The sequence below is a fragment of the Cebidichthys violaceus genome, unplaced genomic scaffold, assembly GCF_023349555.1.
Source record: "Cebidichthys violaceus isolate CVI_PGR_0920_01 unplaced genomic scaffold, fCebVio1.0.p SCAF_11, whole genome shotgun sequence".
Taxonomy (NCBI): domain Eukaryota; kingdom Metazoa; phylum Chordata; class Actinopteri; order Perciformes; family Stichaeidae; genus Cebidichthys; species Cebidichthys violaceus.
The window spans coordinates 1444784-1467792 of record NW_027176274.1 but is presented as its reverse complement, the minus strand read 5'-3'; the positions used below and the strand labels follow the sequence as shown (position 1 = coordinate 1467792).

General features: G+C 42.6%; 1 protein-coding gene across 3 annotated transcripts in view; it reads right to left on the bottom strand.

Annotated features, from left to right (window-relative positions):
- Window positions 1-789: 789 nt before the first annotated feature.
- cacnb4a (calcium channel, voltage-dependent, beta 4a subunit) overlaps window positions 790-23009 on the bottom strand; it is a 30340-nt gene continuing 8120 nt past the window's right edge. The window contains exons 1-13 of one of the 3 annotated variants that reach the window (XM_068736799.1): window positions 20935-21564; window positions 11469-11588; window positions 10520-10642; window positions 10100-10227; window positions 7863-7942; window positions 7741-7760; window positions 7351-7431; window positions 5426-5484; window positions 5213-5322; window positions 4923-5074; window positions 4413-4508; window positions 4151-4327; window positions 790-3524 (exon numbers count right to left, since the gene is read on the bottom strand). In XM_068736799.1, the coding sequence (XP_068592900.1) occupies window positions 3261-3524; window positions 4151-4327; window positions 4413-4508; window positions 4923-5074; window positions 5213-5322; window positions 5426-5484; window positions 7351-7431; window positions 7741-7760; window positions 7863-7942; window positions 10100-10227; window positions 10520-10642; window positions 11469-11588; window positions 20935-20979 (1455 nt within the window). In that variant the 5' untranslated portion in view covers window positions 20980-21564 and the 3' untranslated portion in view covers window positions 790-3260. Of the gene's footprint in view, window positions 3525-4150; window positions 4328-4412; window positions 4509-4922; window positions 5075-5212; window positions 5323-5425; window positions 5485-7350; window positions 7432-7740; window positions 7761-7862; window positions 7943-10099; window positions 10228-10519; window positions 10643-11468; window positions 11589-20934; window positions 21570-23009 lie in introns of those variants that run through there. The other 2 variants (XM_068736791.1, XM_068736808.1) reach the window with 2 other exon arrangements.

The window sequence follows — 23009 nt, the reverse complement described above, 5'->3', positions numbered from 1 at the left end:
GAATGAACTTCCCACTGACGTCAGGACAGCAGAGTCGCTGCCCATCTTTCATCAGGCTGAAGACCCACCTCTTCAGGAAGTGCTACCCTGAGCCTTCCACTCACCACTTATTGTATTCATACTAGCTTGTTGCACTTATTGTATTGGTATTACTTATAGCACTAACTGTTTCTCTTGTTTCTGTACTTTGGCTCTGAGTTATGCTCTGCTTCAGGCTCTTAGATGCTTGTTTAAAGGAAATGTACTTATGACTTCTGGTGACTAGTAGTTCTTTTGATTACCAATGTTGATGCACTTATTGTAAGTCGCTTTGGATAAAAGCGTCTGCTAAATGACTGTAATGTAATGTAATGTAATGTAATGATTGACTGCTGCAGACAGAATATCCTCAGGGAACATAAAGCTGCTTTCACCATTGCACTTAACATTTGTTTGCATTCATTCACATACCTATATTTATATTTACACTCCTTGAGTTTATTTGTTCTGTTCTTGCTCTACATGTTGGTTATTTAAATGTGTACCTTGTCCTTTATCTTGACTGTATCTGTTTTTGTTTCTTGTTTGAACTTAATGTTTATTCGTTCATTTTCTTCTATGATACTCCGATCTTCTAGACCTTTAATCTTGACTTTCAGACTAAAAAATTATATTACATGTTACTTTTGTTTCCTCGACATATGAAGAAATAAAGACAAACAACAGGTGGTGTGTGTGTGTGTGTGTGTGTGTGTGTGTGTGTGTGTGTGTGTGTGTGTGTTTTTGAACAAAAACCAGTGCTATCCATACAACAGCATAAGGGCAGTTTATTTAATTACAATTGTAAAATGACAGCGCACACAAATTTCTAATCAATGCATCATTCTCTCACAGGCAGTATTCACATCTTTTAAATTGTTGCTTCAGAGTTTTGAATCAATAAAAGCTACTGTGTATGGCAGATCAGAGCAGAAGTCTCCTGTTCCACAATCACTGGAAATAAACTAGAGATTCTCAACAAATAGTAAATTACAAGATACAAGAATATGTCATTTAAACGTATATTAAGCCTGTATTAGCTGGCAGCATACAGGTGAACTCTTCTGATTAAAAAGGAACCGCTGTACATTTCAATGAACGTAGCGAGTCAAAGACAAATGCAGTGCAGTCCTGCTCTCTGATAGGTTCTCTCAATAGGAATCTTTAGTGGAACTCAAATTGAAAACAGTGAAAAAGGTGACAATTTGGACGCTGGGGGGGGGGGCTTTTAAATTGCTACTCAATAAACATGTTTCATAAAACCTTTAATAATAATTTAAGATGGAGGAAATGTATCTTTTTCATCAGATGTTGGAGGGCGAATGCACGGCTGTGAAAGAGGAAATTAATGGAAAACACTAAAAGTGAAACTTTAAATAAATGAAGGATTATTTTGATTGTATTTACAGAAGGAAGCCCTCAATATAAGTCACTCACTAAAATCTATATCTCAAATAAAGTCCTGCCAAACATGCCAAACAAAGAACACGGGACTCCTAGTCCCGGAAGTGTTCCTTCCTTATATTAATAGCTTTATTGAAACAACTAAATCATACGATCTCGTCACAATTTTACACAACGCTCAGAATCAAATCCCATCAGATGGGTGATAAACGCTACATCTGTCAGCACACTTCTAGGTCTAAATGACCTCTCATTCCTGAGGTTTGGAGCATCCAAATCTGTTAGCATCTGCATGATTCTGATATATTATGTCTTCATATGGTTCATGACAAGAAGGGGGCACAGGGTAGCTACTGTATGAACCTCGGAGAGAACACCACAACACCATCCATGTATGTCACTTCAAAAACAAAACGCGGAAAACTGGATTTGGGAGAAGGCTTCCACAGGGATTTTTTAGCACAGTGGCAAACCAACTTGAGGAGCATTAAAGACGCGTTGCACTGTTCTTCGATCTGCTCCGGGACGCGTGCAACAAACATGTTCTGTGATCAGAAAGGAGATTGAATGTCTTAGTTTTATCGAATGTAAACACCGTTGATATACAGCACAGTCTCACGGGAGTTTGTGAAATAGTCACCAAATGTAATCCATTGATTTCGGGGACAAGGACATAAATTATTCAGTTGTTTTTGTGTCCCTCGGAACGACATTACGTTAAAAACGAAAGGTAGGTTTGGGTTTAGGCAACAAAATGTTGAACAGTTAGGTTTAGTCAACAGAACCACGAAAAATTAGGTTTAGGCAACAAAACCAACAGTTAGGTTTAGGCAACACAACCACGAAAAATTAGGTTTAGGCAACAAAACCAACAGTTAGGTTTAGGCAACACAACCAACAATTAGGTTTAGGCAACACAACCAACAATTAGGTTTAGGCAACACAACCAACAATTAGGTTTAGGCAACACAACCAACAGTTAGGTTTAGGCAACAAAACCAACAGTTAGGTTTAGGCAACAAAACAAACAGTTGGGTTTAGGCAACACAACCAACAGTTAGGTTTAGGCAACACAACCAACTGTAAGGTTTAGGCAACACAACCAACAGTTAGGTTTACGCAACAAAACAAACAGTTGGGTTTAGGCAACACAACCAACAGTTAGGTTTAGGCAACACAACCAACTGTAAGGTTTAGGCAACAAAACCAACAGTTAGGTTTACGCAACAAAACAAACAGTTGGGTTTAGGCAACACAACCAACAGTTAGGTTTAAGCAACACAACCAACTGTAAGGTTTAGGCAACAAAACCAACAGTTAGGTTTAGGCAACAAAACCACAAATAAGGATCTTAATTGACTTTCCATTGGCATAATTTGCATCCTGAGCGACAATAAAATAATTGACAATTCATGTCCCTGAACGTAAAACCAACAGATTCCATTTTGAGACTATTTCTTAATCTGCAGTGACCCTGGGCTGGCTGACCACGTGGCTCTGGCTTGAGGCCGGTAGAGCGGCCTGTAATCACAGTCCTGCCTGCTACTGTAACAGCTGAGAGGGTCCAGAAGAGCCAACGTCTGCTAGTGAACTTCACTCACAAGCCACATCATGGGGCAGATCGGGTCCAGCAACTATTCTGCTCTTGTGCTACTTTCAGTCCATATTATTTAGGTTCAAATGCTCATTTGGCAGAAGGCCAAATGGAAAGCGAGGTACTACACATCGACACGAGATTGTTAAAGTCCAAATGAGTGCAGTAGTTTTGTTACGGCGAGAATGCCTCAAAGTCTTCTGTCCACGGTTGTTGGTTTGAGAAAGACAAGCAGGCCGACGGCTCAGTGCCGGTGCCGGGAGTCCTGGCTGTAGCCGCCCGGGGACCCCCGGTTACGATGAGGCTTGTAAGAATCCTGGTAGGGGTCCTGGTAGTCCTCCTCCACCAGAGGCGAGTGGTCCCGGCTGTGCTGAGAGCCCGAGGACAGGCGGTTGCGGTTTTTCCGAGCCCGCTCGTTATGGTAGTTCTCATCGGCGGGCATCAGGCTGTGGCGCTCAACGGGGGAAAGGTCTGTCGTTGTGTGGTTGCTGTTGCGGTTTCTTTGGGCCTGTTTGAGAGAGAAAACACTGATTTGGTATGGAGTGATACTAGGCTGTGATATAAGCAGTATATCTAATGACATAAATAAATAAGTACGTGAAAGTGAAATACACTTTAAACAGGTTTCAACAGTGGCTGCAAAAAGTTGTAAAATGCTTGTAGTTTCCTCATTGCTGTCAATGAAACTAAGATCAAAGATCAGCAGCTTCTGTCACTTTGAATTCAGTTACAATGGATCTAAAGGTAAAGTATTAAACGTCCTCTAGGTTTAATCAGTTTGTGTACTATGCTACTTGAGGAGAGCATGACACACATTGAGCACTTGGATGAATAGCAGAATTAGGTTTACGCAACAAAAGCAACAGTTAGATTGAGACCATGAACTCATGTTTACAATGTTTACTGAGGGAATAAATCAAGAGAGAAGTAGAGTCATTTTAGACTAGACTTCTATACAACCAGAGGAGTCACCCCCTGGTGGACACTAGAGAGAATGCAGCTTTAACGCGTGAAGCATCGGCTTCACTCGGCAGGTTGCCGCCTGCTGAGCCTACAAACATGCTGATAAATAATCAGGGAGTTCAGACTTTAAATTAATGATCAAAGGAGGAGAATTTCATTTGACAGGTTCACCTGAATGGCAGCAGGATACGGGGAGAGAGCGGTGGAGCCCAGGTTGCGTCCCAGCAGGGGGTTGAGTGGCGTGCTAAGTGAAGTGTGTGTAGCACGCCAGTAAGCCTCCAGGTACTCTGCCAGGTGTTCACAGGCGTCCTCCAGCTGGTTCTCATCCAGAATAATATCAAACATCTCCTGTGGTGCGAAAGGAAGAGAGGAATGAGAAGCTTCAAACTAAGCAGCTGCTGCGTTGCTTTAGGTGTGTTTGAAGTTCACTCACAGAAGGGCACTGTGATAGTTTCTCCGCTGCAACAAGCTGCACATTCAAGTGTTTGCTTTGAGATTTCCCTCTTGATTTGATCAGCCTCTGGAGGACCTGTGGTAAGCACATTGGAACAGTAGGAAAACACAAGGAAACATCTCAGATGATGGATTGAACAACGGCTACCACGTCTAAAAGTCCTGCCCTACGCCTCAGACGTCTCCTCACTGCAGATTCAATCCCCATAAGATACCACCTGCAGCTTTAGGACTACTAGTGCAGTGCCTGTTGGGGGCGTGGACGTTCAGGTGCAGATTGCATGCTCATTGAATTCAAGGAACATAAGAGAGTTACAACATGATTCAAATAATGAGAATAGTAGTAGCAGAACAATAATAGAACAAGTAGGACAGATAATAGACAGACAGACGTAGTTGGATACAGCATCCTGCTAGGAAAGAGCAGCCTGTGTGCAAAATCAGCACAGTCTTACGGATGTCCATCCGGCATCGAAGCCTTAAATCTCACCTTAGGCGAGGACACTTTAACGTGGACGATAATGGGCGCTAACGAGGTCTTGATGAGCTGTGCTGGATGGTTAATTGTGTCTGCGTCCAACACGACCAGCTGCAGAGACCTGGCCAGCTCAAAGATCCTCTCGATCTCACTCTGGACCTCCGCTGCAAGAAGACACAGCGACAACATGCAGCAGGACGGCCGTGAACAAGACGGAGGACGAAAAGCAGGATCGCAAAGAACACTCTCGACACCTACAAGACATGCACATCATTGAGGGGGAACGGTTCCTGTAGCTTTACCCAGGCTGGAGCGGGTGTTGGATCTCTCAATGATGGCCCTCTTACTGGGGTTGTTTAGTACTGACCTCTTGGCCAACGATATGTCAGCTGTTACCCGTGTGATGGATATCCTGCAACGACACGTAAAACACACACGGAGCGCCGTCAGGAGGAGGATGAACTGCAAACTGCAACGACGGGGGGGGGGGGGGGGCAGGGGCTTTGACTGCTCACCTTCCGTCAAACCGGTGCTTCAGGAAGTCAAACAAAGCTTTCTGCATCATATCCGTCACCTGCAGCGAGGAGGAGGAGGACATGAGAGGAAAAAGAGAAGACGAATATTAAAGACAAAGTGTCGAGCACGTTACAGGCTTCAACATCTCACTTCTACTGAACATGGACTCTTGGTGTTATTCAGACCCTGTCCAGGTCTGACGTATTCTGTATAAAGACCTACGGACAACTTAGAGTCATCACTGTCTCTGGACTGTGGGAGGAAACCGGAGAACCCGGAGAGAACCCACGCTGACACGGGGAGAACATGCTAACTCCACACAGAAGACCACGCGTCACGAGATGAAAGGGGGGGAAACTGCAAAGTGACCAGACGGAGGAAATGAAACAGAAACTCAAGATGTTTTGAGACGGTCGTCCTTAAAGACAGCCGGTCCGTTTGACTCGAGGCCGTGACAACGTGAATCCAAACAGGCAACGCTTTGTGCGTCGGCTGCCGGTTGTCACTCTGATTTGTAGGAAATGAGAAGACGGAGACGGAGGATTGACGTGTCCTTTGAGCTGAAACACGGAGTAGATGTCAGATGGAAGTGACTTCTGTTAACACGAGCACCGTCAGTGACTCAACTCCACCTGATGACAACATTTACGGTCTGCTGTATTTTATTAAAGTTCAATGTTCTATTGTGCACTTTACTTTTTTATATTTGATGATATCTTATGCTGAGTTCCTTCCAGCCTAACGTCTTACTTTACACTTCAAACATCATAACAGTGGAGTTCATTAGTGATATCTTGATGAACTAAACCTGGAAGAATCAGAAACACTTGTTTGACACACTTGTTTGTTTATTTTATGTAATAATCCAAAAATCTAATGGAAGAATCCTGTTGGCTGCTTGAGGAGGGAACCAGTGATGACTTTGTGTTGTTGCTACTTCTACTAAAGCAAAGGATCTGAATACACTGCAACTCCACTGTACTTCATGAGCTTTATTAAATTGTAGAAACAGTAACAATAAACCTAGAAAAAGGAGTCAGTCTAACGTGATTAAAAGCTTAAATCTCTGCGTCTCTCTGAAGCCGCTCACATTATTCTCTGTTTCTAATTTCAAACCGTGCTCCACTTTTACAGACTGATGCAGTTTACCCAGAAGGTTGTTACCACGGCAACGCCAGTATTGGGAGACTGTGATTCCATGACGACCGACTCTGAGCTTCCACCCCCTCTTCTGTTAACCCCCCCCCCCCACCCCCACCCCCGCTTCCAAATAACCACTGATAATCAGTTTCAAAGCAGCTCAGGGAGCTTCACCGTTAGACGGAGTTATTGTTGTATTGGTTGTTTTGTCTTTTATTTAAGGAGAAATGTCTCGTTAAGGTAAAGTTTCTTTAAAAAGTTTCATATCTATGTATCAACTGGAAAAAACACAAGAAAACACCACGACAGACACACAAGCAGAGGCTTGAATAATGAACACCAAGTGAGAGGAAGATGAGACACAAATCACAACATCTCAGGAAACAGACGACATTAAATCACGTCGTTGAAAGCAGCTGTGGTCACGTGATTCAAATGAGTATTACAGCCTTATAAAGGTAAATTAAGTGTTGTGCGTTACGCTGCACATGTTTGGTTGGATGTAGACCCACCTACGTTATTAACGCGGTTAGATAACTTAGGATCAATTCTTCCTTATAAAAGGAGAGCCAATGAACTGTAAGGAACCTAGATGAGTTAGTAAACGAGTGGTAAAACTTCAAATTATGTATATATATATATATATATATATATATATATATATATATATATAAATAAAGGCCTCACACAGTGATGAAGAAAATGCCGTTAAGTACACAGCCTAGAGTATTGTGTATTCATATCTTTGGTTAATAAATGCGCTGATGTCCCGGTGTGTCTTCACCTCGTAACCTTTCAGGGACGGTCCCACCAGGACCACCGGCCTCATGGAGGGAACCACGTCGTACGGGGGGACGTGCTCGGCCTGCACACACACACACACACACACACACACACACACAGTCAATAATTAATAGTCATAAGTGTCTCTGTAAACAGGCAGCCTGCCTATCAAAGTCTTCAAATATCCCAAAGGTATTTCATTTAATATGATATAACAGAGTGAAAAGCAGGAACTCTCTTTCTATTTGCATGAGAAATTAATTGGTTAACATTTATCAAATTAGAGATTTGATGAATAGACTTCAGGAGGTAAAGTTGTGACTCTTTACTCATTTCTTTCTGTATTGGTAGTTTTTAGCTCTTGAGTGAAAACGTTGATGTTGATACTCACCACTTTCTGTTTCTGCTTTCCTGAAAGACACATGAAAGATCAGGTGAGCGAGTGCATCAGACGCTATGCAGCGTGACAGTGACACAGACGTTCCAGATCTATAGATCTAGAGAGACGCTGACCTGCAGAGTTTGGGTTCGGCTTGAACGTCCCCGACACCACGTCCCCCAGGCTGGAGGAGGAGTTCCCGCTGGACTTACCGCTGTGAGGACGGCAGCCAATAGAAAGAGAGGAGAGTCCGAATCATGTAAAACACTGGAAACATGTGACCACATCATGTCACAAAATAACTAGATAAAAACTTCAACTTTAACATAAGATGACATAGAACTTCATTAATCCCTGTGCCAGAAGACAAAACAACAGAAGAACAATACAAACATATAAACAACAGAAGAACAATACAAACATATATAAACAATAAAAGAACAATACAAACATATACAAACAATAGAAGAACAATACAAACATATACAAACAATAGAAGAACAATACAAACATATATAAACAATAGAAGAACAATAGAAACATATATAAACAATAGAAGAACAATACAAACATATATAAACAATAGAAGAACAATACAAACATATATAAACAATAGAAGAACAATACAAACATATATAAAACAATAGGAGAACTATACAAACATATATAAACAATGGAAGAACAATACAAACATATATAAACAATAGGAGAACTATACAAACATATATAAACAATAGAAGAACAATACAAACATATATAAACAATAGAAGAACAATACAAACATATATAAACAACAGAATAACAATACAAACATATATAAACAATAGAAGAACAATACAAACATATATAAACAACAGAATAACAATACAAACATATATAAACAATAGAAGAACAATACAAACATATATAAACAATAGAAGAACAATACAAACATATATAAACAATAGAAGAACAATACAAACATATATAAACAACAGAATAACAATACAAACATATATAAACAATAGAAGAACAATACAAACATATATAAACAACAGAATAACAATACAAACATATATAAACAATAAAATAACAAGTATGTACTGTAAAAGATAGAATACTGACACCAGTGCAAAATAGAACACATCAGCAATAAGAGTAATGTAAAAAAATAAACTAAAATAGAAAAAGTAAAAGACAACAACAAAGATTAAATATAAGAGTTAAGAAGTGAAGTGAAGAAGCAACATGAACCCTGGAGTGTTGAGGAAGCCTTGAGCTTAAAGAGATTAAAATAAATAATATCAATATACAGAGGATGTATTAGGATTAATAAAATGACTCGGCTGTAACTGTACCTGTGGAGGTCCTGAGAGGAACACACTCTGGTGATCTAAACTGTTTATGACTTTAAGATTCATTAAACTTAATTAATTCATTAAAAGTGGTTGTTGTTGTAATACTCATTTCGGCCACAAGAGGCTGAAGAAGTGAAGAGGTTTTATTTTACACACAGTATAATGCACCTTTTGTTTGAACCTTTAGTTTGTTATGCTTAATAGTGTCTTTTATTACACTGCATGTTTTATTTTATACATGTCTTATTCTATTTTAGTTTGTCTTTAGTTTCTATTCGTTTGTCTCTTAAATGACCATTTATAATATGTTTCTTTTGTCTGTTGATGTTTGATGTAAAGCGCTTATTGCTGATATCTGCTGTATAAATAAACCAAAGAGAATAAAACACTCTAAACACAAGGTGCATATATGTTATGTTAGTAATGTTAGTAAGTTATATATGTTTAAAACTCACCTGCAAGGCAACATGAATGCTTTTAGTCTTATTTAGAACATGTGGTAGTGGAGCTCTTCAGCCTCTTGTGGCCGAAATGAGTATTACAACAACAAAGAAAATACATTTCACCAGCCAACTCATTGTTCTACTGTTTCTAGAGATGGAAAGATCATACTAAAAATAATTCACAGATAAAATAGTTTTTTAAGGAACTTAAAAAGATGATCCTGTCAAAAGGTGTTTTAAAACAGGAGAAAAAACAAACAAAAAAACAGACTTTTTCTCTTATTTGACCTCTCAGGGCTTCCGTAGTTTGCAAAAATCATCACCTAAAGATATATTTTTTTGTCTCTCTCCGGTGTAACTGAGGAAAGACGATGTCACTCTACATCTCTACAGACCTCGGTGGCTGAAACACCTCACGCCATCTGATGGAAACGCTCTGTGGTGGCCCAGATCCAGAACCACCTCTGAGAGGTTGGACCACCTGACTTCCTGTCTTTCTCAACTGCCAGGTTTTTACTCTGTAAACCCTCCAGCTCTCTTCATCTCTACAGCATCTGCTGCTTCCTCCACAGCCTCTCCTCCTGATCTCACCCATGGAAGCGTCCTCTCTTCTGCTCCTGCTGGAGTCGGATGTTTTCCAGCTTCAGAGGACTCGGGATGAAGCCGATGTCGCAGCCTTCTTTCACCAGACGGCCGATCCACCAGTCGTTGTTGTACTTCTGGAGATCCGGGAGGAGAAGAGAAACGTTACTCGGTACCTAATTCTGAGTTATTGGTCAGATCAGATTATTTTTGTTTGGCTGTTAACATTATTTTATAAATGTGGCTGATATCTTCAAATTAAATTAAATTAAAATAAAAAAATAAAAAATTCAAATAAATAAATAAATAAAAATAAAATAATAAAAAAATAAGAATAAATCAAATAAAATAAAATAAAAAATTAAAATAAATAAAATTAAATAAAATCCTCCATACAGAGCCACAGGTTGAGCATCACTGGAGCTGTACCTCCTTGATGTGGAGGAAGTCCTTGGCGTCAAAGGAGACGGCCGTGCCGGCCACCGGGACGTCCTCATCCAGAGCGCCGCAGTAGCTCACGTTGGTCCTCACGGCAAACGCCACCGCTTTAGTCTGCAAGACGGCAGAGAGAAGGAGAGCGATCACAGCAACGAGGAGGCAACGAGAACATGTAATAGAGAGCTCGCCTCACAGGAGATGAAACGTTACATCAGGATGTTGTCAGAGAAGAAGACAGAAGCACACAGAGAGTTATTACAGCCCAAAGCGACGGGTGATGAAGAGGAGCTATTTCAGAGCTCCTGATGAAGGTGATCACTCCAGCACACAGAGGGGGGGGGGGGGAATCTCACTCCAAGGCCAAAAAGTCTTCTACAAAGATGTCTCCTTCAAACACTTCTCTTCAGCTTTGATCTTTTGCATTTTTATGCTTTGAACCACGAGGCCGTTACAGAGGGAACTGATTGATTACATTCTGTTTATTTTACTGGTTTTATTTCATTTATTCATTTATCATGACTTGATTTGTTAAAATATTTATATTTATTTGTATATGTATATATATACATATATATATATATATACTGTATATATATATACATATTTTAATTTTACTGGCTTCATTTAATTCAACTATAATTTACCATGTATCTTAAGAACATGTGAAAAATATAAATGCTTTTAGTCCAATTTAGAACATGTGATCGTGGTGCCCTTCAGCCTCTTGTGGCCAGAATGAGTATTACAACAACATCAGAAATGTTCCTCGCCTTAATAATATTAAAAGCACTACATTTTTCTTCAAGGTGCAGGAACCCGTTTGGTTTTGTTGCAGCTGTAGTCTCTCTTTAGTTTGTCATTTACTGAGTCTGTTGTCTTTTCTTTGAGCTTCATACTCCGGTACTGTGGTGCAGATATTAATGAATGAATACGATCTTACCTTTGCCCTCTCCAGCTGGACGGTGGCCTGCTGCTCCCTCTCCTGCCGGCCGCCCTCCTTCTCCTCCTCCAGGGAAACATCCGAGTCCGATGGTCGGCTTGTGTAGGAATCAGCTGAGCCCTGAAGGACACATAAGACGGAAACGTTACCAGTTATTACTATTTATTACTATTTATTACCAGTTATTACAAGTTATTGCCAGTTATTACCAATTATTACCAGTTATTACCAATTATTGACAGTTATTAATAGTTATTACCGGTTATTACTGGTTATTACCAATTATTGCCAGTTATTACCAGTTATTACCAATTATTACCAGTTATTACCAATTATAGCCAGTTATTACCGATTATTACCAATTATTGCCAGTTATTACCAGTTATTACCGATTATTACCAGTTATTACCATTCATCACCAATTATTACCTGTTATTGCCAGTGTTACCGTTATACTGGTGAAACAGATTAAAACCACGGATAATAAATATTTATTTTCATATTCAACACTTGAAATGATGAAGACGAGGTCGTACAAAATGTAAACCATATTTGGTGTTTCATTGTTACCTCTCTACCTAAGATTTCATTTAACTTTTAGTTTTTTACAAAATGAACTAAAACTAAACTAAACCAAAATGAGGAAGTTGTTTGGTAGATAATAATGAGAATAAATACATAACAACATTTTAATCATACCCTCTAAACTATAAAGAAATCTGGTTTTACTCACTTTTACTCAGCGTGTTTACAAGATATTTATCTCTGATCTATAGAGGGAACTATAAAGTGTATATTTGGATACTGAATGGAAATGCTATAAACTCTTTCAGCCCATAAATAGTTCATAAGTTCATACAGTTACTGGTTTGAGTTATTGACTGGACTGAAAACAAATAAAACAAAACAAAATCAAATCATACAACTAAAACGATATTAAGCACCTTTACCGCACAATTTACAGACTTTTAAAAACATTATTTACCTCCAATTATTTACATTGAAACAAATCAAACAAAGTGACAAACTAGCCGCTGCAATAACTAAACCACACAAATGTTGTTATTATCCGACAGTCCAGTAAAAAGACTTAAATCAGGCTAGGGTCCATGAGAAGACTCCTCACCGTGTGATTTAGAGCTAAACAGCTTCTCTTTAAATCACTCACATGGACAAAACATGAAGCTCCAATAGTCATGTTGATAAGTTCTGTTAGAACACATTTACATGTAAAACAGTGCAAATAGAAGCAGGAGATGAACGAGAGGCTCATGAATGAGTCACGGATCAAAGAGCGACAGATTAAAGATGATGAACCGACCGGGAGGATCACAACACGTTTTATTTGTAGAAGCCCTGCCTCGTCTGTTACCATGGTAACCGATGTGGAGGGGGACCCCCGTAGAAAAACACCTCCAAAGCCTCAGTTACACAACCAGGAGACAACATCTGGTTCTTCAAAGCTTCACGCGTTAAAGCTGCATTCTCTCTAGTGTCCAGCAGGGGGCGACTCCTCTGGTTGTATAGAAGTCTAGTCTAAAATGACTCTACTTCTCTCTTGATTTATTCCCTCAGTAAACATTGTAAACATGAGTTCATGGTCTCAATCTCTTTATCTCAATATCTTTTGTCATCTGTGAAACAGGTGAAACAAGTTTTAATTACTTATTTAATTATTAATACTTTCAATTTAGAATATTTATCTTAAAGTGGACCGCAATAATACATAATAATAATAATAACTTTATTTATGAAGCACCTTCAAAAACAATGTTACAAAGTGTTTGAGGATAAAACTATGATAAAAGTAATTCAAATCAAGACATAAGCGAGATAAAATCTTTTAAATAGAGACAACAATGTTAGCTAAAAGTGAGTTTCATTCATTTTATAAAGGTTAGTCTTGGAACAAGTTCACCCAGAAATCAGAATAAGTAATTAGATTTATAAAACTTGCTATTTAACAATACGTGGGCAGTTTTTCAGCAGTTATGGTGAAAATAAGACGTGAGAACATCAAGCTCAAGCGTGACATAGAGTATAAACACAAACGAGAAACATGTATTTCATAATGTCTTTGTATAATGTATGCAGTGAAATGACTTCACATCACAGCAGCGTTTGTCACTCTGTGTTCTGGTCCAGCTAGCTGTTGTTCTCCATCATCATCGTGATGGAGTGAGAAGATGCTGCTGCTATGTAACACCGGATCTGTACTTCACGCTGCGCTACAGCTGAGTAATCGCTGCATTAGCATGAGCACCGGGAGGAGAGGAGCCACTCAGGTCCACCAGCTAACTGATGCTGAGCGTTGCTTTCTAGTGAAGCTAAAGGTGTCCACGGGTCAGTGGTTCCCCCCCGACACCAGCATCACCTGATCACCTGAGAGATGAGAGGCTGCTGCTGCAGTAATGAACCACCGTACGAAGTGACCGCATCTGGACTGAGGAGGAGTGACGTAGAGACGCCGTATACGTCTCTGGTAGAGACCTGTCAATCAGCGTGTAGCCCCGCCCCTAAAGCGTCCCCTGCTTTCTGGTGTGTTTGACTCTAAATGGAGCATAATGTACTAAATGAACATCATGCTGTATTGAAGAAGACTGTAAACTAGAGATTGAGACCATAAACTCATGTTTACAATGTTTACTGAGGGAATAAATCAAGAGAGAAGTAGAGTCATTTTAGACTAGACTTCTATACAACCAGAGGAGTCGCCCCCTGCTGGACACTAGAGAGAATGCAGCTTTAACACAGTTTATTTTGAAAAGACTGTATTCATGCTACGACCAGAGAGACATGTGTCGCTGGTCCAACCACGACGTGTTTCTAAACCTAACCAAGTGCTTTTATTTGTGTAAGGTGATGGATACAAAAGTCCATGAAATGTTCATGAAAGTAGATTTCATTTCACAAACTGTCAGTGAGACTGTTGGTATTCACATCAAACCAACATTTGCCGGCTTGAACAGGAAAATACTGCAACAACGTGTGGCCAAGTGTAAGAAATGATGTGGAACCATGTCGCATGATGCAACGCCGTACACGTCCCAGTGAAACGGCATAACACTTAAACGACTTCATGAATATTAACGACTCCTTCACTTTCATGTCCTGCAATCAAAGCGGTTCAGCGACGACGCACGACGTCGGCCGACTTCCTGCTCTCAGCGTTCACCTCCGGACCTCACAGACGTCACTGAGGAGCACCAGCTTCTCTACGAACAGGAATATCATGTTTTATGTCCAACAAGCGGTCAAAAACAAACAGAGGATTCTGAATGTTAAAGCTCATTATTAGTCACGCGTGTCCCGTCATCATCCTCTTTCATGACCTCATCTATTACTTCCACTGTTCCACGGTTTACTCACACAAAGCAGCTCGCTGCACTTCACATGTCAACACAATAGCGTCGTGTTGACAGTGGAGCAGGTGATGCAGCGATATCACGTTACCGTGTTCACCGACACCAGAACCAACAGCTCTGATCTGAGAGCCTGCACCTCCACAATAAAGAGCCTGCACCTCCACAATAAAGAGCCTGCACCTCCGCAATAAAGAGTCTGCACCTCCGCAATAAAGAGCCTGCACCTCCGCAATAAAGAGCCTGCACCTCCACAATAAAGAGTCTGCACCTCCGCAATAAAGAGTCTGCACCTCCGCAATAAAGAGTCTGCACCTCCGCAATAAAGAGTCTGCACCTCCGCAATAAAGAGTCTGCACCTCCGCAATAAAGAGCCTGCACCTCCGCAATAAAGAGTCTGCACCTCCGCAATAAAGAGCCTGCACCTCCACAATAAAGAGCCTGCACCTCCGCAATAAAGAGTCTGCACCTCCGCAATAAAGAGTCTGCACCTCCGCAATAAAGAGTCTGCACCTCCGCAATAAAGAGCCTGCACCTCCGCAATAAAGAGTCTGCACCTCCACAATAAAGAGCCTGCACCTCCGCAATAAAGAGCCTGCACCTCCACAATAAAGAGTCTGCACCTCCACAATAAAGAGCCTGCACCTCCGCAATAAAGAGTCTGCACCTCCGCAATAAAGAGCCTGCACCTCCGCAATAAAGAGCCTGCACCTCCACAATAAAGAGTCTGCACCTCCGCAATAAAGAGTCTGCACCTCCGCAATAAAGAGTCTGCACCTCCGCAATAAAGAGCCTGCACCTCCGCAATAAAGAGCCTGCACCTCCGCAATAAAGAGTCTGCACCTCCGCAATAAAGAGTCTGCACCTCCGCAATAAAGAGCCTGCACCTCCGCAATAAAGAGTCTGCACCTCCGCAATAAAGAGTCTGCACCTCCGCAATAAAGAGCCTGCACCTCCGCAATAAAGAGTCTGCACCTCCGCAATAAAGAGCCTGCACCTCCGCAATAAAGAGTCTGCACCTCCGCAATAAAGAGCCTGCACCTCCGCAATAAAGAGCCTGCACCTCCACAATAAAGAGTCTGCACCTCCGCAATAAAGAGTCTGCACCTCCGCAATAAAGAGTCTGCACCTCCGCAATAAAGAGCCTGCACCTCCGCAATAAAGAGTCTGCACCTCCGCAATAAAGAGTCTGCACCTCCGCAATAAAGAGCCTGCACCTCCGCAATAAAGAGTCTGCACCTCCGCAATAAAGAGTCTGCACCTCCGCAATAAAGAGCCTGCACCTCCGCAATAAAGAGTCTGCACCTCCGCAATAAAGAGCCTGCACCTCCGCAATAAAGAGCCTGCACCTCCGCAATAAAGAGTCTGCACCTCCGCAATAAAGAGCCTGCACCTCCGCAATAAAGAGTCTGCACCTCCGCAATAAAGAGCCTGCACCTCCGCAATAAAGAGCCTGCACCTCCGCAATAAAGAGTCTGCACCTTCACAATAAAGAGTCTGCACCTCCGCAATAAAGAGCCTGCACCTCCGCAATAAAGAGTCTGCACCTCCGCAATAAAGAGCCTGCACCTCCGCAATAAAGAGTCTGCACCTTCACAATAAAGAGTCTGCACCTCCGCAATAAAGAGCCTGCACCTCCGCAATAAAGAGTCTGCACCTCCGCAATAAAGAGCCTGCACCTCCGCAATAAAGAGTCTGCACCTTCACAATAAAGAGTCTGCACCTCCGCAATAAAGAGCCTGCACCTCCGCAATAAAGAGTCTGCACCTTCACAATAAAGAGCCTGCACCTCCGCAATAAAGAGCCTGCACCTCCGCAATAAAGAGCCTGCACCTTCACAATAAAGAGCCTGCACCTCCGCAATAAAGAGTCTGCACCTCCGCAATAAAGAGTCTGCACCTTCACAATAAAGAGCCTGCACCTCCGCAATAAAGAGCCTGCACCTCCGCAATAAAGAGTCTGCACCTTCACAATAAAGAGTCTGCACCTCCGCAATAAAGAGTCTGCACCTCCGCAATAAAGGCTCAGTCTGACTCCATGAAGTAGAAGCTCTGCTGAGATCTATAACGACAGGAGTCACAATATGTTCCACAGACTTAAGAAAGCAACCTTGTTTGTTCAAGACTCCGGTAAAAATAATAATAAGATAATTATTAAGAATAATCATTTAAAGACAAAGTGTAAGTTTTAGTTTTAATTGAGGAAAATAAAATGAGGTTCAGTAAAAAACCCAAACACCACCACAGGACAGTACTGTATCATCAAGTTAAACAACATTTAGTCACATGACAGATGATGCACATCAACTACACTAAACACAATACATCAGGATATATTATTCAGGATATACACTCGTATGTCGGGTCAGACACCCAACATGTCCACGTATCGACGGTTCGTTTGACGTCTTACACAAAGTTAGTCCAAAGTTCAGGTCGTTACATAAATACGGCCCTTTCAAAATAAACTTCCGTCTTCACAGGAAACTACTTAGTTAAGTTTAGGAAAAGATCATCATCTGGGTTAAAATAACCCGTTACTACAGTAGGCTCTTACACACACACACACACACACACACACACACACACACACACACACACACACACACACACACACACACAGGAAACACGCTTACTAAGGGCTACTTGACGTCAGGACTAAAGGTGTGATGATTTATTGCTTTAAATTCTGCCTGTTCATCATTTTTTATTCTTCCTCCTCAACCATCTCGTCCAGTTACCGTCCTCGATCACGTTCACAACACACGTTTTGCATGGTCGTATCCACTTTATTCACTTTAAAAGAAGACATAAAGAAGGAGACTTTCACTGTTGTATGACTGCATGGCTCCAGAGAGGAAACACAACGATCGCATATCAATAATTTAATGAAAATAAATGTCAAAAGGTGCATCAGAGGATTTGTTATTGCAGCAGGTCAGTGAATCAATCTGCCGATCTGGACGGAGAGGACTAATGCGATCTCCTCTGCTAACGATGCATTCAGAGGAGTCTCTTCTGGATTCAAATGACTGCTGTTTACGGCCTCATTACAAACACAGTCTATGAGTGGAGAGACCCACAATATAATATATATATATATATATATAATATATATAATATCCACCTTCATAACGTTTCTTCTGTTTGACCAACAGTCCAGAAACAAAAGATATCCAATAAATATTTAAAGTTACTACGAGGAACCTTCATGTTCTGTTGGTTCTGTTGGTCCCTGTGGACTAAAGCTGTAGTGTCTCTGAGCACCAGAGTCCCTTTAGAAAACCTCTCATTCTACTGCAGCAGGGTCTGACAGTCTGCCCCTCTCAGTCCTGGTTCTGGTTCTCCCGTGCCTCCCTTCCCTCCAGCGGGTCCAGCAGTACGTCCTGGGGTCTCCAGCAGAGAGGAGAAGCTCTGCTCCTGGATCTGGGTCTGTCCACGGTGGCCCAGGTCTCTGCTGGAGTCTGAGCTGAAGGAGGTTCTGGTGAACCTGCATGAGTTCATCTGGTTTCACCAGAATCCGACCCGGTGGCCCCAATGACATCATCAAGAATAACTCTAAAGAAACAGACCATCTTCTCTCTGATGGTCTCTGTACTGATGGAGGTCTGATAGAGGATCAGGTCTGATAGAGGATCAGGTGCAAACTTGCCGATTTCATTGCTTCTAATCACACAAACATGTCGTTCAGCTCAGTTTTACTGGAAAAGACAAAGTCTTCAGAGCATGAGGCTCTTTGAAGAATTCCCCAAATGACTAAATGACTAAATGACACAAGCAACGAGTCTGCTAACTGTCTGCACACACACACACACACACACACACACACACACACACACACACACACACACACACACACACAGCGAGCTGTTTGTGAGCTTATTATCTAAGAGTGTCAAGTGGCCGGTCCTGAGTCCATCGTGCCACACTCGAGTCTTATCTGTTCAGACGCCAGAGCTCCGTCTCCATCCGTCTTCCTCCACTGACCTCCGCCTCTATCGGACCCACGCTAACAGGCTAACAGGCTAAAAGCATTCTTCATCACATCCACCATCAACAAGCAGTGAGGTACTCAGATTACTTTGAAGTTGTAGTTTGATGTTTTTATAAATAAGCAATCTGTTACAAGAACATCACAACGTCTGGCAGCTGTGGAAGAAGTCTGAATAAGAACAACTCAATGACAACGAGCAGCCGGTAAAAAGAAGTGTGGTCGTATAGAAGTCTAGTCTAAAATGACTCTACTTCTCTCTAGTGTCCACCAGGGGGCGACTCCTCTGGTTGTATAGAAGTCTAGTCTAAAATGACTCTACTTCTCTCTAGTGTCCACCAGGGGGCGACTCCTCTGGTTGTATAGAAGTCTAGTCTAAAATGACTCTACTTCTCTCTTGATTTATTCCCTCAGTAAACATTGTAAACATGAGTTTATGGTCTCAATCTCTAGTTTACAGTCTTCTTCAATACAGCATGATGTTCATTTAGTACATTATGGAACATTTAGAGTCAAACAGACCATAAAGCAGGGGATGATTTAGGGGCGGGGCTACACGCTGATTGACAGGTACCACGGGTGTGTTTCCACGTCACTAAAGTTAATTATTAAATCACATCTGGTTGCAAAAAAAAACAAGATGGCGACGACTAAAAACAGAAACAGTGACGGACAAAAAGCTGAACTCGAGGCTTTAAAATGTCAGCCACTCTAACTTAACTTATGTAGAGCTTTGAGTTGGGCTAAAGAGGTCACTCTGGTGTAACTGCAGGTCTGAGACTAACTCCACCTCCTGCATCACTTAAATCAACGTCACATTCAGGGTCAGAGGGACAAACGACGAGTCGCAGTTTAAAACTGGAGAGAAGGTCTTTATCTGTCTGCTGAGACACAAGTCTGGCTCCAGACAACCACCAGATAACGACAAGTGCTGATAGCAAAGAGTCCCGGAGATGTCTTCTGAAGCACCGCCAACATCGCCCACAACCCGGTGCACAGCAGTCTGGATCCACTGGATCCAGTGGACCAAAGAAGACCCGCATAGACTGAACTCTCCGTTTTCAATCTGAAGCGGTCAATGACAAAACACGCATGAATGAGATATGAGGACTTCTACAGAGAACCTGTTTGCTGAACAGCCTGAAGGACTACAGTAGCTCTGCATTGTGTGTTCAATAATCTCACCTCCAGCAGCTGAAACAACAGCACCACCAGACACACACACACACACACACACACACACACACACACACACACACACACACACACTGCAGGAAGTTATGTTGTGCATTTACAGTAGATCAGGAGGGAGACTCTGCTGCTTCAACCATCAGATTACAGGAGAACACATCTGGAACAAACGGAGGCTGTGAAAGCAGCAGATCAATGCTGCTGGACATTCCTTCAGCTCCTCAGATGAGATGAACGAGACGTGAAAAGACGTCCCTGAAGACAGACGCTCCCTCACTCTTCCTGTGAAGCCCTTCTTTCATCTCAGAGAGGATGTCAGGTGGAGTAACACAAAGGTCTCCACAGATTCTGGCTCAGTGGGATCCCCCCCCCCCCCCCCCCACACACACACACACACCTCCTGCCTCTGTAAGCATCTCTATCTCATGCTGGTGGGTAACAGCGTCTCTGACTGGTACAGAGGGCGTGACTCTACTCAACGACGAGGGAATGTGACGTTTCTCTCTCTCCTCGGTTTCGATCCAGATGTGCGATCGTGCAGCAAAAACCTCGATGGAATGTGATGGGGGGGGGGGGGGGGGTCGTGCAAAAAAACACCCAGAATGCTCAGCTTAACGAGCATCGTGCCACGCTGAAGAAGAAACAGTTTGAGATGTGCAGACTAGAGGAGGAGGACTGTCATCATGTAGCTGTGAGAACACTCTCAAACACAAACACACACTCGTGCACACACACACACACCCTCCCCCAAAGCCTCTCCTAACTCCCCCGAGGAGCGTGCACGCTCATCATCCCACTCATTCTCGGTGTGTGTTCATGAACAGAAGATCAACGACACACACACACACACACACACACACACACACACACACACACACACACAGCAGCACAGCGTGCTTTGGTTCGTTCCTCCCTCCACTCACCGCCTCCGAGTCTTCAAATCCATGCAGGTACAAGTTATCGTACATGGAGGAGTGGGAGTCCAGCGGCAGCAGAGCGCCGGCTGATCGACCTGTTCCACAGAGGATGGGTGGCGAGGAGTGACGGAGCCCACCAGCGCTCTCTTTCTCCACATGAAGGTAGAGAGCTTCAGAGCAGCCGCACCGCACCGCAGCAGCAGGACATCACGGAGAGAAGAGGAGTCCGATAAAAGGTGTGGCTTCCTGGATGTTACTGCCCCCGAGCAGAGCGAGCGCTGGCTCCCATTACGCTGAGGCAGCCGGTCCCCAGAGGCAGACAGCAGACCTGGCGTTTTTCATCTGCCTTCCAAAGCTCCACATCACACGCCAGCCAATCCCGTCCTCCTCCAGCACTGGCTGCTGATGGAGGCGGGACGAAGCCCGCCGATTGGCTGGCAGAGGCTCCGCTGTGTGAGTGAGGAAGAGGAAGAGAGAGGAGGTGCAAGGGAGGGGGGGGGGTCTGACCAGCAGACTGTGTGTGTGTGTGTGTGTGTGTGTGTGTGTGTGTGTGCTCAGCGCATGAGGTAATCTCATAACACAAACACCAATCTGCACAGACATGTGCTGCTGCTCTAAACAGGTGCATGACTGTACATCAGTCTGTCCTGTCATCAGGAGGGTTGGACTCATTTCATGATCAAAGCTTTCACAGAGCGATGGAACAATAATCTCATTGTTTGATTTGATCACCATGAGAGGTTGTATGGATCATGGTTCTAAATATCTGGATAAATGTTCGCGTAGAACTGGTCTCTAGAGAACCCACAGATCTCCACACTCTAAGATGAAACAGATTCAACACTCATGGAAACCAAATGACAAGACTTCATCAAAAGATAAATATTATAATCAAACCAACACTGTAAAAGCTGTCTATGTAAATGTAAAATTAGCATTATATGTGTTAAGTCCCTGCATGCTCATGTCAACAATTAAAGCCAATAAATAAACTCGTTTATTTTACATTTAATATCTAGTATCAATCAGACTCAGCTGCTTCTCTGACAGAGTAGAACAACAGCGCCCTCTCCTGACAAACTGTGTTACAGCAGGCGACTCTTCATCAACCCCGATGATGACTCTTCTTCATCGTCGCCACACTTTTCCACAGCTTCAACACATCTGGAGACACGAGGTTTTTAAAGTACTGAGTTTCTTTTGTTTCCTCATTATTAAACTTTCAATCGATCAAAAGTTGTACGTTTGTGATTAAAATGATATTAATCTAAAGATCCAAAAGCTGTCTTTGTGAATTTACACATTTTGTTTGTGATTATCTTGTGGGCGTGATTGACAGGTCCGTCAACGTCACTCCTCCTCAGTCCACATATGGTCACTTCCTGTTCACTGAACTCAAGGCTTTAAAACATCAGTCCACAAACCAACGAGAGACATCAGGACGACTCCGTCCTCTTCACTCACACAGAGCGTCTCCGTCGGCTGCTGAGTTGAGCCATGTGACCTACATGAGAGGGATTAGCAGAGAGTAGAAGAAGCTCCTTCATCTTCATCTTCGTCACACCAGAATAGAGACTTCATTCACATCTGCGTTGACACGTTGCAGCTCAGACAGAAGGGAATTAAACCGGCGACCCAGGAAGTGAATGTGGGCTCAGACGGCGATCGGGTCTTTAGTTCACAGCCGGATCACCGCAACAACCAAAGAGTCATGTTCTGGTCAGCCTCGGCTATTTATTTCAACCCAAATCACGATCTTTTGCTAAACCCGACCCAGTAGTTCTGTCACTGAACACTGCAGCTTCCTTAAGCCGTCACACAAACCTTCTGCAGTAGAAGACGATAACAATGACCTCATCTGTACATCAGCACTAAACGAACAACAGAGGTCAGAGAGCGTTGACCCAGAAGAGTCCTCTGTGCCACTTCAACGCTGCAGCTCTGGATCATCCCAAACATCTGGCATCCTCTTCACGTCACAGAAACATCTGTGACGTGTGACTTCAGGTTCCTTTGAATGGACGGGTAGACTGATGCTCCTCTGATGCTCCTCCTCCCTTCATACCTAAAGGTCAGCCTGC